This window comes from Henckelia pumila, chromosome 4 (assembly GCF_033568475.1).
Source record: "Henckelia pumila isolate YLH828 chromosome 4, ASM3356847v2, whole genome shotgun sequence".
In the NCBI taxonomy this organism is placed as follows: domain Eukaryota; kingdom Viridiplantae; phylum Streptophyta; class Magnoliopsida; order Lamiales; family Gesneriaceae; genus Henckelia; species Henckelia pumila.
In genome coordinates, this window is record NC_133123.1 from 617,500 (window position 1) to 635,323 (window position 17,824).

The window sequence follows — 17,824 nt, forward strand, 5'->3', positions numbered from 1 at the left end:
TTCACAACTTATATTAAAAATTATATATATCAATAAAAAATTTATTATATTTATTCAATAAAAATATATATTATATTTCAACATCTTATATTAAAATCTCTATTTATTTCAATTAAAAACTATATTTATTTCAATAAAAAATATATTACATTTAAACTTTAAATATCTTGTATAAAAAATATTATTACATTTAATTATATTCAATCACAAAATATTAACAAATTAACACTTGGCCTAGTGGCAAGAATGAAGACCCAAAATCATTTGGTTTTGGGTTCAAATCTCACCTATGTATAAATATCAAATATATATTATTTAAAATAAAATTAAAATATTATTTTAAAAAGATAAACCCGCTGGGTCAACCCGGCGAACCCGGAGGGTCGGACCCGCCGGGTTGAACCGACCGACCCGCCGGGTCGGCGGTTTTCCAAATGGAAAACCGGGATCGGACCGCCTAGTGGCCGGTTCGGTCCCGGTTCCGGGTTGGACCCGTTGACCCAGTTAACCGGCCCGTTGACCACGGGCCGATTTCGGTCCGGGTCCGGGTCCAACCCGGCCCTTGGCCAGGTCTATTTATGTATGTCAGTTTTGTGATGGATTTATTAATCTTATTAGTGTATTTTAAGTTTCAAAAATATATTTATAGTGACATTATTGGATCTAAATTTTAATGTATAGAAATGTGTTTTTACTTCATTAAAATTAAATGGTGAAGTTAAATAAATAATTTACTTCGTCTATTAGTAAAATGACGAAGTAAAAACTTTCTTCTACTTCATCGATTAATGAAATTGCCGAAGTAAACAAAATTCTTTTACTTCGGCAATTTCATTAATTGACAAAGTATAATAAAGTCTTTTACTTCGGAAATTTAATTAATCGACGAAGTAGAATAATGTCTTTTACTTCGGGAATTTGTGAAATTGACTCATCGGTAATTTAAGGGATACAACTTCGGTTATAACGTGAAGTAAAACGTTACCCTATTACTTCACATGACACTACTTCGGTGATTATCCACCTACAACTTCAGTTAATAACCGAAGTCTTTCGCGACTTTTCTATTAGTGTAAGTTTTAGTGGGTTAAACCGTTAAGGAAACATATAGTAATTTAAAAAAAAAAAATCCGTAACATGCGGGCGTTTACAAATTATATGACTCGAATTGGAGTCCCCTAGATTTGGAAGCAATATTTTGTCACTTGGTCGAGAGGCCTTGACCTATATATTCCATTTGTTATAAATCTCAAAGATCATTTTACGTTTTATTTTTATTTTTAAAAATAAAATCATGATGCTATATTGAAACAATTTTATTATACTTATGAATTCATAAATACAAGTTCAAACCGTAGGAAAATAGCAAAAAATCATCTCACAACTTGACGTGTTTCGAATTTTGGTCTTGTGAGTTTTTTAGACTTTGATTTAGTTCGATAAGCTGGATATTTTTATATCTTTCTCGTTTTTTTTATCGGAATGTTGAGTGATAAATATTATTGTTCATGTGTGCTCTGATATAATACATTAACTAATATGATGCTGGATTTTGATGATGTGTTTGACATGTATCAGCCGTTCGACGACAAAAGGATAAAAAGTAATAAAAAAAATCCAACTTAATGAAATAAGATCAAAATTGATTAACTATATATATGGGACGGAAAGTCAAAATATTGGACCAACATTTTAGAACTATGAGCTCGTTTGGATTCTATAGTGATTTTTTAAAATAAGAGATTTTTTAAGCTATAAATTTTGGCTTCTGAAAAAGCCCCTTTTTTGACTTAAAAAAATGCTTTTTTAAGCACTTATTTGGTCATCCAAACACTTTATCAGCTGAAAAAACACTTTTTTTTTTAAAAAAAAGTGCTTTTTGGCTTGACTTTTCATACCAAACGGGGCTTATATCTGCAGTTTTCTCAAAATATTCCACCTAAGATGCTCACATCAACGAAATTCAACTCAATGGAGTTAGATCAAATTTTGATTATTCATGGGATGAAAAGTCAAATTGGACTAATATTTTAGAACTATTTCTGCAATTTTAATTTCCCAAAATATTCAACGGAAGATGAGCAGTCGTACTCGTACTATAAAAGTGTGCATACACAATATCAATGAAAAAATTGAATACTCAGGAAGGTAATAAAATTAAAATTGATGTTTTAACTTCTCTCGATGATAAAGTAAAACTCTTGAGGCAAGAGAAGTAGATCATTAATTAAGTATATATACGTCCATGTAGCAGTAATACATTTTCTCTATATATATGTGTCTCTATTGTATATATTAACCAGCACTTCAATTTACATAACTTTGATTATACATGCATATATATGTCTGCAAATAGTGGGCAGAGAAGAAATTGATATGAATTCCAGTGGTCGCTCCAACATTCCCACACAATTATTAACCTTATCCCTGCAAAAAAATATCATCACAACTTTGTACAAGGTAAATGTGTATTCTGTATTAAAACCAAACTATATGTGTCTCCATACAATTAAAACATGCACTTGACAACAACATTAACAAAATTTAGTCCCATCACATGTGAGTTCCCAGCGCTGAATTTAATTCTTTGAAATAAAATAGAGTAAAATAAAAAGCTTAACGTGACGCGAAGGGCTATATAAGATTAGATGACAGGTCGTATATATATAGCTTACTCCCGACCTCATTCAGAGGAATTTCTAGGAAAGGATTTTAAGGACAGAGAACATTCAAAAAGAAGGGATAAGCAATACATTGTGGATAAACATAAAAAAAAAGGTTTGGGATTTGCTAATGCAGGAAGATTTAAATTTTATTCCTACTATATATATAAAAACAATACTACTCATTCCTCTTGTGTTCGCTCGCCAAAACATATTACCAACATGCTATTACTTCATCCCTAAGTCGTTGGAGGACTTGATCGCCGAAGGGTCTTTGTGTTGAGGATATATGAAGGCCGAGTGAGAGAAGGAGAGCGTCGATTTGAATATTTACCTCATCTACACCAACTTTGGCAACTTACTCGAAAGAGCTAGATATTTAGTGTGAGGCCAAAGTGTGGGCATCAATATATTGTAGGAACTCAGTTCAGTACTTAACATTTAACAATTCTATATATCTCCATATCAAAACATTATTTGGGTACAAATGGATGTAACTCCATCCGAATTTAGCGACTAATTAACTTCATCAATTTAGTTAGCATGTCTTTTTCTAGAACATTGACATTAATATGTAGAGAATACAACGTTCAAGCCACTACAAAATCGCCAAATATATCATTTAAGAAACCAGATAGGAAAATTCTATGTCAAGAACTACTACTTAGCGGTTCCATATGAACCATTTTACATGATATCCTGAATATATACTTTGGTTCAATCCGAACAATAGTGCCTGTTAATTCAATTCACTGATCATGCATGAAAGGCAGAATTACATGATCAGGTAAGAAATTATAAAATAACTACAGAAACCAAGTCCAATGCTATTTGCTAGTCATTTGGTATACAATAATTAATGATCTAGCGCGATTGTGAAATATTTCTGATGGAGTTAGATTTTAATTTTTTCCCCACTTAAATACCATTTTCTAATTCGAGAATAAAAATTACAGCTTAAGAACTACTGAAAAGTTTTAAAGGGACGTACGTACAGATGGAACTAACAAACGAGCTGCAGAGATCACATCTGTTTTTCCAAATAAAATGTTACACTACGATAATATCTAGATTATACACACACAAACACACACATGCGTATGTGTCATGTGTGCATGCATATATAACTCTATACATTGATGTTGTAATACTCACTTTATAGACATGCATTGAATATCCGGCCGGAACATAAAAACTTTAAGTAAACAAAGAACTAAAAATCGTCGGTTTCAAATTTGAAAGAAAGTTTTGTAACTCACGCACATACATGTACATACATACATACATACATACATCATGCAAAAACCCATAAATACAACAATGTATTTATTCTTCGTCTCAAGCAAACTTGATACACACATATTATAGTTGTACATGAGGAAATATGAGGTAACTTATTTGAAATAGGAATAAGAAAATTATTATGCATCCTATAAATTAATTGAGCAACACTGGGTGTTGTAAAAAACTTTGAAAATAATAGAATAGGAGTTTACATACAAAAACGGTATGGAAACATGCATTTTATAATTAATATTGTGCATTTGTCACTTCCATGCGAGCAACTAACAAGAAGCAACAAAAGTAATTTCTTCAATCTGTTTTTTTTTTGGGGGGTTAAAATTCTACGATATATATTATATATAGTCCACGTTTAAAAACATTGTTTTGATTTTTTACTAATCAAGTTATAAGTTTATGGTGTGGAAAATTGTAGCGTGTGTGTGTGTGTATTGGGTATATATATATATATATATATATATATACCTCCACAGTTGTGAAAGAAAAACACACAGACAAGCTGATACGCTGAAAGGTCATGGGGCACAAAATCTTAAAGAATCCAAAAAAAGGTAAAAAAAAAGAAAACATTTAAATTATGAAGCAAAACAACAGTGTTTTGTATGATTTGAGAGAGAAACAAAGAGAAAGGACTTAATTAATTACTTATTTAAACATTTTCTAACCACATACTATTTTTTCCCTTCATCCAATTATATAAAGTTTACTAGGTGCTGGAGCTGATTCACCCACAGTGGCCATGTAATTTAGGGTTTTCTTTTTTTTTGCTTTTGTGGATCTAGGGTTTGTCTGTTAGTATAGCATTCTTTAATATACTATTATTGTATCTCTGTGATCTTGTGGTCCTGTCTGAACATATTTCATCTGTTTCCCTCTATATATGGGTTTCAGATAGCTTTAATTTCATATGTCGAGGTACCGTTATTAACTGAAAATCTAATGATTTGTGGTCTCTTTAATATATAATTCCATGAATCCCTATTTGATGTTACCAGACAGAAGCAAAAAAAAAAATCGACACACCAAAATATTATTATATATAATTATAAAAATAAAGTAAAGTTACCATTTTTTATAAATTCAAGTGGGTTGCCTCAGATTCATGATCGGATGGCTGATTTTCTTCTTCTTCTTCTTCTTGAACGCAATCCCTCTTGCCTTAGCTTGGCATTCCTTGACTTCACGCAAGTAAACGCGGATTGATCCGTTGCCAAAAGGGTTAATCTCCGGTGATCCGCCGTGCTCTTCGTAAGCTGCCCGAAGCCGTCCGATCAAAGCGTCGAGGCTCCCCCAAGCCTGCTTCAAGGGGCAGGTGCAAGGCGCCGGGGGATCGGGCTGCCCGAAGAACATGCAACCGGGCAGGTGAACCTTAGTTTTCCCGAACTGGTCTAGGTACCGGAGAAATTCAAGGACATGGCTGCAGCTGAACTGAGACATCGTGAGTGGAGGTCTCTGGTTTTTCAAGTACTGCCCGAAAGTGTTCCAGTCCCTTCTCTTTTGAGACTCGTAGCGGCTGAGTGGCGGCGGCTTCTGGTGCTTGCAGCTGGCTGAAGCTTCGACAGAATCCTTGGACATGATCGTTGCAGGTGGAGAATTCATGGTTATTTTTAGCAATTGGAAAAGAAAGAAAAAGTTGGGAATTTATTTACAGAAGAAGTGGAGAAAGATGAAAACCATGAGTTTAGGGTCTACTGAGTAGACATGATATGGGCCCTTTGCCTCTTTTCTACTTTCTTTATATATATATTTTTCCAGTACTGTATTGTTTATTTCTTCTCTCTCATGCATTCATTTTCAACTTCTGTTTTTAAAATATGGCACTAAAAAGTACAATGCACTAATTATTGATCTTGAATATTGCAATTTAATTATTTTGTTTTTTCATATTTATGATGATATATATATAAAAATTTTCAGCTGCACAACCAATGATGTTCAACTTGTTCCCTACCACTAAAACCCGGTATCTTGTTTTAGTTATGCGAAAAATAAAAAAAAACTAAAACCCAATGCCGGATTTTAGTGGTCGGAACGAGGTGGAAAAAAATTGTTGGACAGCTGAAAAGTCATCTATATATGTGTTTATCCTAAATACCTTAGGAAATGGAGTGCTATATATATGGTAACTTGATTATCATATACACAAAAATAATTTCTTTCTTCTCTAATTATTCTGGCCACTGTTCATTAAATAACTCATCAAATTTTTTTTGACGGAGCATTATGGAGACATATAAAAGGTAGCCGAGTCAACCTGCTCAAAAAATCTGATTCGATTTCGAAACACTACCTTTTTACCATTAAAATATTAAACGATTTGGTGTAGGATTTTAATATCCAAGCCATCATCATTAACGGCCATATTATATTTCCTAATGTCTATAATATCATATATGCATGAATGTGACCGTATATATTCCACCTCGCATAATAGTTAATTTGGTTAATGTCTCTTTCTTACAACTATTCAGAATTTGCGGTAAAAAAATCATTCCTGTGGCGCTGAGCGGATTCATTATTGAAAGAACAGATTATGTGCTAGCTCTTTCACTCCTGAAATTATAACAACTCCCTGATATTTGAAATGCCCACGCCACTATACATTTCCCCACACTTATTTAACATATATACCTAAAATAAGCTTCAAAGGTTCCTATTCACGATCAACTCCTTGAGGTAATATCCTAAAACCTTTATGGTAGCGTTCGAAACTCGACTCCGTAAAAAACACGTTTGAGATCATTCTTAATTAATCTTATTGAGTTGAGTCGGGCTCAATTTCCAGCTCAAATATTTTATCGCGAGCATGCTTGTTTATAGACTCGTGAGTACTGTTAGCGAGCTTGAGCTCGCAAGCATGCTCATTTAGTGTTCGTGAACAACTGAACATGTTAGTTTATCATTAGTTTTAGACATACATTCTATTGTATGTTCGAGCTCGATTCTATCTTTAAAATGCTCGAATCAAGTGGGACTCGAGCTTTATTATATGCTTAACGAGCTAAAAAATGAGTATGTTTAACGAGTTTGAAAACGAGCCAAGCTACAGTGGGTTAGTTAAACATGATAAACAAGACCGAACTTGAGCTATTCACTAGCTTGATAATTTCAAAACGAACCGAGCTCAAATCTTACAATAATTTAGCTGACGATGACCCGCTAAGATGGTAGCACAACTCCGCACATCTTACATTATATATACATTCAAGGACGAATCTATGTATGACCATTTTTTTGGGTTATATATATATTATATATATATAATTTCAAAAATAATTAATAGTGTAGTAAATTTTAAATCTTGTATGCTTATTATTTAAATTTTTTTTATAAAATTCAGCTTATGACTTCGGCTTTTCAAGTCTTAAATACATATACAAATGAAATATCTTTTTTGTTTCAGATTAATTTTTAAAATTATAATAGTTGTGTGATATGAATGTATTAAAAAGTTATATTTTTTTTATGATTTGAGAGAAAAATATATTACTTAAATAATGAATAATATTTGTTGTTGCATCAAAATAAATTGTAGTGGTTGAAAAAAAAATGAAAATTTTGAGTCTTATTTATTATTGTATTACTCTAAATTTATTTATTAAATTAAGTTCAAACCAACTCTAATTCTAATTCTTGGATCCGTTCCTGTATACATTGATGGGTAACTGTGCGAGTAAGGTCCAAGTAAACGAATTGTAATTAAGTATATGCCGAAGGTTGGCCAGATGATACAATATTAGAGTTTTATTTAGCAAATTACTAGAATGCATGATAATCACAGTATATATAATACACCAAGAATGCAAGAAACATAAAGTTAAAAATATATCGCATATTATATATATATATATATATATATATATAGTTTTGTTATACTGCCCACCTCCCGTGCCTATCTCCACGCCTACCTATGAGGTGACACTCATCAATTGGATGAACCATTTGTATATGATTCATCTCATCCATTGAATGATTGCCACCTCATAGGTGGGCATGAAGGTGGGCATGGGAGGTGGGCAACATAGCAAAACTCGTCAAATTTCAAACATAGTATGTTATGTTTGTTTTTTTTAATCATTATTTTAACCTATCGTAGCTCCAGAATTGCCAAAAAAAAAAAGAAGAAGAAGAAGATATAGGACTAAACATATAATAGAGGATATAAATATTTACAAATAAATAGATACATAGGAATATTTAAAAAAAAGAACTTTTTTCAGTTAAGTATTTCCGCCCATAAATTATGATTTTATTTTGAAATTTATCAGAAATTCGTATTTTAACAATTAACTTTTAGAAAATTGCAGGTCATTTTGTAATATTTCGATTAAATTCTAGCTTAATTGTAGTGCTTGTTACCATTATATTATTATAAAACTATTATTGATCTGAGTCGATATCAATGTAAAAAATTCTTATTCGATTGGGCTTACGCACTAAACTTTTGTCGGTTCAAAATTTTATTCAAAACTTGACTCGCTCCGCTTCATGAAATGCATCCCGACCACGCACCCTGCGGGTGATGTGTAACCTTATGATTGGTCAAAATTAGTGGGTCGCACGTGGGTTCTACTAATTTTCACCAATCATGAGCCGCCACGTCACCCGTAAGGCACTACCCGGCGAATAGCATACATCCACAAAATGATATTATCAATCAATTACACCCACATCTATTAATTGTCGGTCCAATTCCTCTCATCTCACCGTGAAAGTTAATATTTATTTATTTTTTGTTTCATAAAATTCAATTTTCTTAATTCCGAAGCTATATTACCAAACATACGATATAATTAAAGCCTGCAAAATAATTGAGAAATTTCCCTGAAATAGGATGGATACTTTTTCCTTTTATTTTCTTCGTCGTATGTATAGTACCATATAGTATACTGTGAAAATATATATATATATATATATATATATATATATATATATACTGTGAAAGTACCATATTTTTAGTACTGCTCTCTTCAATTTTAATTAAAACATTACACTTGTTTTTGTCGCGAATAATAAGAAATCGATCTTCAGCATAATTCCATACATAGGTTGTACAATATTTTCCTTTTATATATGTTCTTCAACAATTAATTTCTTAATTTCTTTTTGTAAACTTCAATATTAATCGCCACTATTCAAAGATGTGAAATCACAGCATAGAAAGGATCAAAGAAATTCGTTCACCAAAAAATAGAAAGAAAGAATCATTTAACACATTTATTTCGCGGATAGAAATTTGTTCATTTATAAATGGCATCCCGTAAGATGTCTTCTTTTCTTTTTTGCTTTTTTTTTTTAATATAAAAATTCGTTTATCACATTTATTTCGCGGATGTATTAGTCGGTTCATGTCGTTATTATATCAGACAAAATTACATCTTAATCAATGTTACAACCATTTTATAATTTAATTAATTGATGGTTGGCACACCTTATCTATTATTATCAATATAATTATTTGAAGAATAAAAAGATTATAATATTAGCAAGTAAATTTCGAAGTTACTTTATTTCTCTCCAAATTATAATTTAAAGTGTGGTGACCAAGCACCGAATGAATCGAGAGTGGATTCAGTGGTGGATCTAAATTTTGTTGTATGTATACATAGAATTGTGAGTTTTGTTGGTCAAAGTTTTTACACTGCAAATTAATTCCTCGATCCCTGTCGCGTTTCCATTTCACGGGTGGATGAATAAATGCAAAAATGAGGCTGTATTTGGTATAATATTGATGGTGAAGAATTAAATTCCCCTAATATAATGTTGCTAATCACATGGCATTGGGGGATCGAAATCGCACTTTGGAACAAATGCTTTAATTCTCGTACGGAAAGGAGTTGTCACTCCACGTGATTGGGTCCAGCTCTCATCTCCAATTGTCTTGTGCTGCACAAGAACTCTATGTTGGAGAACCCCACCATACATATTCATTGTGTCGGCTTTTCGATTATTTACAGTTCAAACACCACTTCAACCCTACTAAATTAGTTGCATCAATCTTTTTCTAATTTTTTGGCTGCTAAAGTTTTTGATTTTGTGACATACTTGCACTAGCTAGTTGTTGTTGTATTGTATAGTTCAATTTGTAAGTTGTCGCCAATATTTTTATATTTGTGCAAGTGTATAAATATGGCAACTTTATTTCTTCAAATAGCTAGAAGTGCACTTATTCGATCCAACGAGGCATTATAAACGATAGACTACAATTTCTTCAAATAAATAATAGTTGTTAAGATTTACTTAGACATCTTGACGAATCCAACCTGCGCAGGGTTCAAGACCTGCACCAAAGTTCCAAGCTCCGGCACCAACAAACACTAAGAAGACTCGCCCCTAGAGAAGAACGCCAAGCATTTACATTTCTTAATTTATGCATTTACATCTACATTGAGCCAGAGTCGACGGTGTTACAATGTAGTATGGCCCGATTTGAGTTACTGCTAGCGACATCTTCTGCAATTGCAGTTGCTTCCCGGCCCTGAGCATCATTTTCTTCGTTAAAACGACGGCGTTGTACAAATACTTATTTATGAGAAATGAAATAAAATTAAGTTATTGAAAGTTTGGAAGTAAGGTCCAGGCTTATTGTTTGTAATTAAAAAACAATTTTCTAACATTTTTCTATCAGACTACGACAAAAAACGATAATACTTTTTGTGCTTATCAATTGCCTAAAGCTAAGGGACAAATCCCAACCACGACAAAGATGTCAACGAGCACATGGACTTGGTTCGAATGTACTTGGAAAATACGCATGAAAAAATGGGCCAATACGAAGAAAAGTCAACAGAGTACTCCATCGGATACATAGTACTCATCAAAATCTAGTCACATAAAATTAAAAACATCCGAGGATTACACAAGAGTCTGATCCGAAAGTATGAAAGACCCTTTACGATCATTGCTAGGGTGGAGAAGGTATCATATCGTCTCGACCTCCAACATATTGAAGATTCACCCGGTCATCCATGTGAGCATGATAAAACCTTACTATCTGGATAAGGAAGACACAAGCCGAGGTGATTCCCACCAGGAACCTCCTATAGTAACAACATATTTTAACAAACAAGTTGAAGAAGTACTAACCAAACGTATCGAGCGACACGACGAGCAGTGAAACCTAGCACTGAATACTTGACCAAGTGGAAAGGATTGTCAGAGACTAAAGCGACATAGGGAACAAAAGAAGACTTGTAGCAATTCAAATAATTACTACACCAATTTGATGCTATAAGGATGTCAGCCGAATAGGTGGGGGAGAATGTCATAAACCCACAACTTCAAACACATTCCAAAAATCTTTAAATGTGGTGCATTGTGCAGGTTGCGTAACTTTTAGAACCTTATAGATTATTCTGGCTAGCTCTATACTTACATAGAGCTTTCTAGAATTCCCTTGTATATATTGGACTTTTATAAAATTATATAGATAGAAGCAACTAGACTTGTGTAAAAGCAAGAAATTTCTGGAGAGTTAATATCCATCGACGGAACATTATATCTTAGTCATTCATGTTAGAAAGTCGCAACTATAAAAAGGGTGGCTCCCTAATTTTAAATCACTAAAGTTAAAACAATACCAAATATTCTCAAAGCTATGCCGTGTTCTCATTTAAACACTTGCACATATACTTACGTTAAAGAGCAAATACCGCACATAACCTTAGAAGAGTTGAGTTCTTGACATGGTGTCCCAGATCTTCTTTGGAAATGTGCTTCATCTTAGTGACCATGATGGCAGAGATTTTTTTGGGGGAGATTCTTCTTCGTTCACCTTGATATAGGCGACTTCAACCATTGTCTTGTCATCGTCATGTGATTTGCGAACAAACAACAAAAGACAAGTCACTTGGTACAACGACCTCACTAAACTTTCTATCCATAAATCTTTTGAAATCTTAAAATATGGATCAACCATATAAAATTAGTAGTTTCATTTTATTTTAGACCAAGTTAAGAATTCCAAGTCAAAATACAAGAATATTAAATGAAAATAGATAATCTCACCGAAATTTGTATTTTTTCCCCCCAAAACCTTTATTTTGAAATCTTCAAACTTAAAAATTAATCCAAACATATACTTATTAATTAATTTTAGACCAAATTAATGACCAACAAGAATCCAACTCAATCAATGGTTTCGCTTAACATTCATACATACCTGCTCAAAACATAAAATATTAAACACGAGAATATTATGTAAAAACAGATAATCTCACAAAATGAAAAATACTATAAGATAAGTTTTTAGAAATCTGAAAATTAATCAAAACATAACACAATGTTAAGAATCTAAATCAATCAAGGACATGCTTAACAATCATATATAATCTACTCAAAACACAAAATATTAAAAACTTACCTAAAACAGATTCATAACACAAGAATATTACATGCATGAAAATAGAAAATATCACCGAAAATTATATTTTTGGGGTTGATTAATGCAGCATCCATTCCAGACTCGCCAATCCAATATCTCTTTCCCAAGACAAAAATAACAGGTGTCATCTTGTTACTTAGATCATTTGGTACCATGGTTCAAAAAAACGGGATTGGAACGGGTGGAACAACCGTTCTGGAATGGGAACAACAGATGTCGTAACAAATTTCCGAGTGAAAACATTTGTATAATATAAAGTTGTTATTTTTTTATATTTCGACGATTTCGTGGATGTAACGCCCCAAAATTAGCCCAATCGAGATTATAGGAGATTATTATTGATAATCATAGGTTATGAAATTCGAGGGTTGAATTGATATTTGATCAGGGATTGAATAGCAATTTTTTGAAGAATTCAGGGACCATAGTGTAATTTTCTTATTTTGACTTGGTCTTTATTATTTAAATAGAGGATGAAGCGTGTAGGTGGCATTTCTTTCTTCTCTTCTTCTCCTTTAGCCGATCAACCTCCACTAAAGCGTCATCTCAAGCTTTCTGATTTCAGTTTCTGCTCGATCCGTTCGATGGAATTTTAATCCGAAGGTATTTTCACGATCACGGCTGCGAGAGCTCCGTTCTACTGTAAGTTTTATTACGATCCAGCATGTTTTGATTTTGAGGTATCGTCAGATTTTGATTTTGTTAGGATATGTCATTCTTGAGCTAGCATAGATCGTATATTCGAAGTCGGATCGAAAAAAGAACGTCATTTGGATTTTTTTTATGATTTTTGGAAGCAAATTCGTAATAGGGGTTTTAAGATTTGTTGATATTTGAATTGTTTTGTTGGTTTGAAGTTTTTAGTAGTTGAATGAGATTGATATGTTGAGTTGTTGATTTTCGGTTAGCTGAATTATAGCCGTTATGTCGCCGGTTTGAGATTTTCAGAATTTGGGGAGTTTGATTAAATTGAGGATTGGATTCGGTTGGATTGATTGATATTGAATTATTTTTTATATCTCCGTACAGATTTGGTGGAAGGTTGTTGAGTTCAGAGCTAGTAGAATTCGAATCGTCGAAGAATTGATCGAGAATCGCTTGTTCAGTTTGGAAGCTACATCGAATCGAAGAAAAGGTAGAAGTCGACATCGAATCAAATAGGGGGTTCGGGGATGGGGATAGCATCCCCATACCCGTCCCAATATGTTGCTTGGATTTTTAAAAATCTCTGAACCCGAACCCATACCCGAAAATACTCCTCCGATCCTGCCCCGTTTTGGATTTTCCCCGTGGGTACCCGAATCCGTGGGGAAAATTGTCATCCCTATTTTTTAGCCAAAAGAAAGGATCTTGTCTCACATCTTGCAAATATAGTTCTCAAGCATCTTTATTGTCTTCAAAACCTTGTTTAGCTTCGCAGCATGGAGTGCAGCCCCATCGGCAAAAATATCCTCTAGTTGACGTACTCCGTACAATTTTGTTCCCTAAAAAAAGTCTTGAACTAGCTGCTTCAACTTGGGTATACGACTTGAGCCACCGACCAAAATGACATCGCCGATCATCGTCTTGGTCCTAGTAGCATATTTCAAAAAGTTTTCAACATGAAAGGCATTCCTTGAACAGTTCTGAGTTCAATTCTTCAAATTTTTGTTTATGACATCAAACCTATGCAATCAAGAAATATACATGTACGCAAAAGATGCATATAAAGACCAACTTCCTTTGTAAAGATGCTGAAAAAAATTGTATTATTCAATCAAACGTGACTACATGAGTGATGAGCTACAAAATTCTATTAAGATAAACGTATTATGAGTAGGGGTGGTTCGGTACGGTATACCGCATACCGTACCGAATACCGCATACCGTACCGAAAATTTCGATACCGAAATTTCCGATACCGTTACTCGGTATACCAAAATTTTGGTATGGCATAAATCCATACCGATACCGTACCGAATATCGAAATTCGGTACGGTATCGGTATGATACCGTGTATAACGATTTTTTATACTATTTTTTTTTAAAAAAATATCGGTATACACGGTATCATACCGATACCGTGTATAACGATTTTTTTACGGTATACCGAAATACCAAAAATTCGAAAATTTTATACCGTTATCGATACCGAAAATTTCGGTACGGTATCATACCGTACCGAAATTTAAGGTATACCAAAATTTTTGATATTTTCGGTTTTTTTTGTACGGTAAAGGCGGTATGATAGTATTTCGATATTTTTTTTCAGCCCTAATTATGAGCGTGTTTGACTGAACTTATAAGATTTTCAAATTGTTTCGTAAAAAAATTTCAAACAACTTAAAGAAGTATTTGCAACCTCTAAAAATAAAGTTATTATGGAGATTTCCTTTTACAAATTTGTTAAAAAATCTCCATAATCACTTATTTTTAGAGATTTCAAACAATACCTAAAAGCTGTTAAAATAAGTTGTTTGTCTGCTTATAAATTATTTTTTAAAAAGTAAAATCACCCATATTTTTTTAGAAAATATCTTTTTTTTTTATATTTCACTTTTTCATATTATCATTATATATTTTATTAAATACACACCATGCCCCTTAATCATCATTTTACATGATTTATCAAAAAATAAAAATATAAAATAGTTTTATTTTTTAATATATGAATAAATTTATGATAAATTTTTAAATATTTTTTTATGTATATAACTATTTACATTACATTCATAGTATTATACTCTCTTAAGTAATTTTGGCAATAAAAAAAGATCTTATAATATCAAACACATCAACGTCATTAAGTTATTAAAAATAAGTTCATCAAAATACTTTAACATCTTATTTTTAAAATAAGATCTGACAGCTTTTAAGATCTAGGAGCTTATAAAATTTTATTAATTTGCCTAGTCAAACACCGTCTAAGTGTCAAATTCTACCTAAGAGATACGTATAAAGCATACTGAATACACTCTCAACACCCCGAAGGCCCGAACTACTGCTGCCTCAATCAATCTTTCTGTTTTTGTATGACCGGGCTCCATATAGTCTGCAAACACTTTCTTTTATTGGTGAATGAGTTTGCGTCATCATCGTACTCGTGTTCTGACAGCTTTTAAGATCTAGGAGCTTATAAAATTTTATTAATTTGCCTAGTCAAACACCGTCTAAGTGTCAAATTCTACCTAAGAGATACGTATAAAGCATACTGAATACACTCTCAACACCCCGAAGGCCCGAACTACTGCTGCCTCAATCAATCTTTCTGTTTTTGTATGACAGGGCTCCATATAGTCTGCAAACACTTTCTTTTATTGGTGAATGAGTTTGCGTCATCATCATACTCGTGTTCTTCAAGTCATCTTTTTGCATCTCCTATCTCTTCCATAAAACTATATATCTATCTCTGTCACTAAGGTCAACGACAACGAAGACGATTTTTTAGTAGGGGTGACAATGCGACGGGGCGAGGACGGGGATTCCTTCCTTTCCCGACCCCGAATTCGAACTCCATCCCCGTACCTGCCCCAATCCCCATAATTTTTTTATCAAGGATTCCCCTTCCCCATCCCCGAGGGGATTAAGTCCCCATCTCCGTCCCCATACCCAAATATATATATATATATATATATATATAGAGTTCTTTTATGGTGCCCAACTCATATGCCCAACTCCATGCCCACCATGTACAATATGTGAGTTGACCAACACAATTGATGAGTTGACTTATCACATATTGTACATGGTGGGCATAGAGTTGGGCATATAGAGTTGGGCACCATAAAAGAACTCTATATATATATATATATATATATATATATATATATATAAAATATTTGTAAATTTTATTATATAAGAATATAAAAATTATTATTCAATTTTATGATAAAATACATAAAATATTTTGGGTAATTTTTTTTATTATAATATTAAAATTTAAAATTAATAAAAATATTTTAAATAACAAATATTCTTATCAATAAATATTATAATTTTAAATAAAATATTATGTATCAAAAATTTATATATTGTTACTAAATTTATCAAAATAAATAAAAAAATATACATAGATTAATATAAATAATTTATATGTATACGTAACATGAATGAGATTCAAATAATATTTTTAAGTTATAAAAAATTACGTTATCATAAAAAAATTTATTATACATAATGCATAAAAATATATATAAACCAAATAATAATAATACTTTTAATTTTAATTTTAAATAATATTTTAGATTTAATAAATTTTTGATAATTAAAATATTTGTATACTGCATTATTATTATTATTATTATTATTATTATTATTATTATTATTATTATTATTATTATTATTATTATTATCGAGATGGGTTCGGGGATGCGGATAGCATCCCCATACCCGTCCCAATATGTTGCGTGGATTTTTTAAAATCTCAGAACCCGAACTCATACTCAAAAATAATCCTCTGATCCTGCCCCGTTTTGGGTTTTTCCCGTGGGTCCCCGAATCCGCGGTGAAAATTGTCATCCCTATTTTTTAACCAAAAAAAAAGATCTTGTTTCACATCTTGCTAATATAGTTCTCAAGCATCTTTATTGTCTTCAAAACCTTGTTTAGCTTCGCAGCATGGAGTGCAGCCCGATGGGCAAAAACATCCTTTGGTTGACGTACTCCGGACAATTTGTTCCCTCAAAAAAGTCTTGAACTAACTGCTTCAATTTGGGTATAAGACTTGAGCCACCGACCAAAATGACATCGCCAATCATCGTCTTGGCTTTGTTAGCATATTTCAAAAAGTTTTCAACATGTGAAAGAGACATTCTTTGAACAGTTTTGATTTCAATTCTTCAAATTTGTGTTTATGGCATCAAACCTATGCAATCAAGAAAAATACATGTAGGCAAAAGATGCATATAAAGACCACCTTCCTTTGTAAAGATGTTGAAGAAAAATTGTATTATTCAATCAAACGTGACTACGTGAGTGATGAGCTACAAAATTCCTTGTAATTTTTAAATTTATATGTTCTATCATATAAATTTATCATTTTTAATTTTATTTTCCAAAATCAAATCTTATTTATAATGTTGATGGTTTAAAAAAAATGATAAGAATGATATGGTTATAAGTAAAAGTGAATAAATAAATAAAATAACAAAATTAAAAAAATAAGCCAAAGGGGAAAAATAAGAAACGAAAACAAAAAAGAAAGAAAGAAAGAAAGTGAATTGATGGGAAAAGGGAGAGAACCACAAATGGGGAGAGATAGAGTTCCAAGAAATACATATTAAATATGTAGAGAGGTCCCTAGCCGAGGGTCTTTCAATTTCCCGTTCTCGGAAATCAATTGCTGTCTAATCTTTTAACCATTTTTGAAATAAAGTGTGAATTTTCTTCACCGTATAATAAGCATCATCTCCACAAAGGTTTTTCTTCTCCAAGTTTTTCAAAGTACCTCTGTAATGGTTTCCCTTAAAATTTTATGGTTCGTTATTTTTATTTTGTT

The 17,824-nt window shown here is 32.3% G+C and overlaps 1 protein-coding gene and 1 long non-coding RNA gene across 2 annotated transcripts; both read right to left on the reverse strand.

Annotated features, from left to right (window-relative positions):
• Window positions 1-2,198: 2,198 nt before the first annotated feature.
• Window positions 2,199-5,660, reverse strand: LOC140864378 (protein LIGHT-DEPENDENT SHORT HYPOCOTYLS 10-like). Its single transcript, XM_073268531.1, has 2 exons — window positions 5,032-5,660; window positions 2,199-2,427 (listed from the first exon to the last, which is right to left on the reverse strand). Exon 1 carries the CDS (start codon window positions 5,562-5,564, stop codon window positions 5,046-5,048), a length of 519 nt encoding a protein of 172 aa, XP_073124632.1. The 5' UTR covers window positions 5,565-5,660; the 3' UTR covers window positions 2,199-2,427; window positions 5,032-5,045.
• Window positions 5,661-10,165: 4,505 nt separating this feature from the next.
• LOC140894517 (uncharacterized) lies at window positions 10,166-11,204 on the reverse strand. Its single transcript, XR_012153848.1, has 3 exons — window positions 11,052-11,204; window positions 10,825-10,959; window positions 10,166-10,443 (listed from the first exon to the last, which is right to left on the reverse strand). It is a non-coding gene; the product is annotated as an uncharacterized lncRNA (long non-coding RNA).
• Between the last annotated feature and the right edge of the window lie 6,620 nt (window positions 11,205-17,824).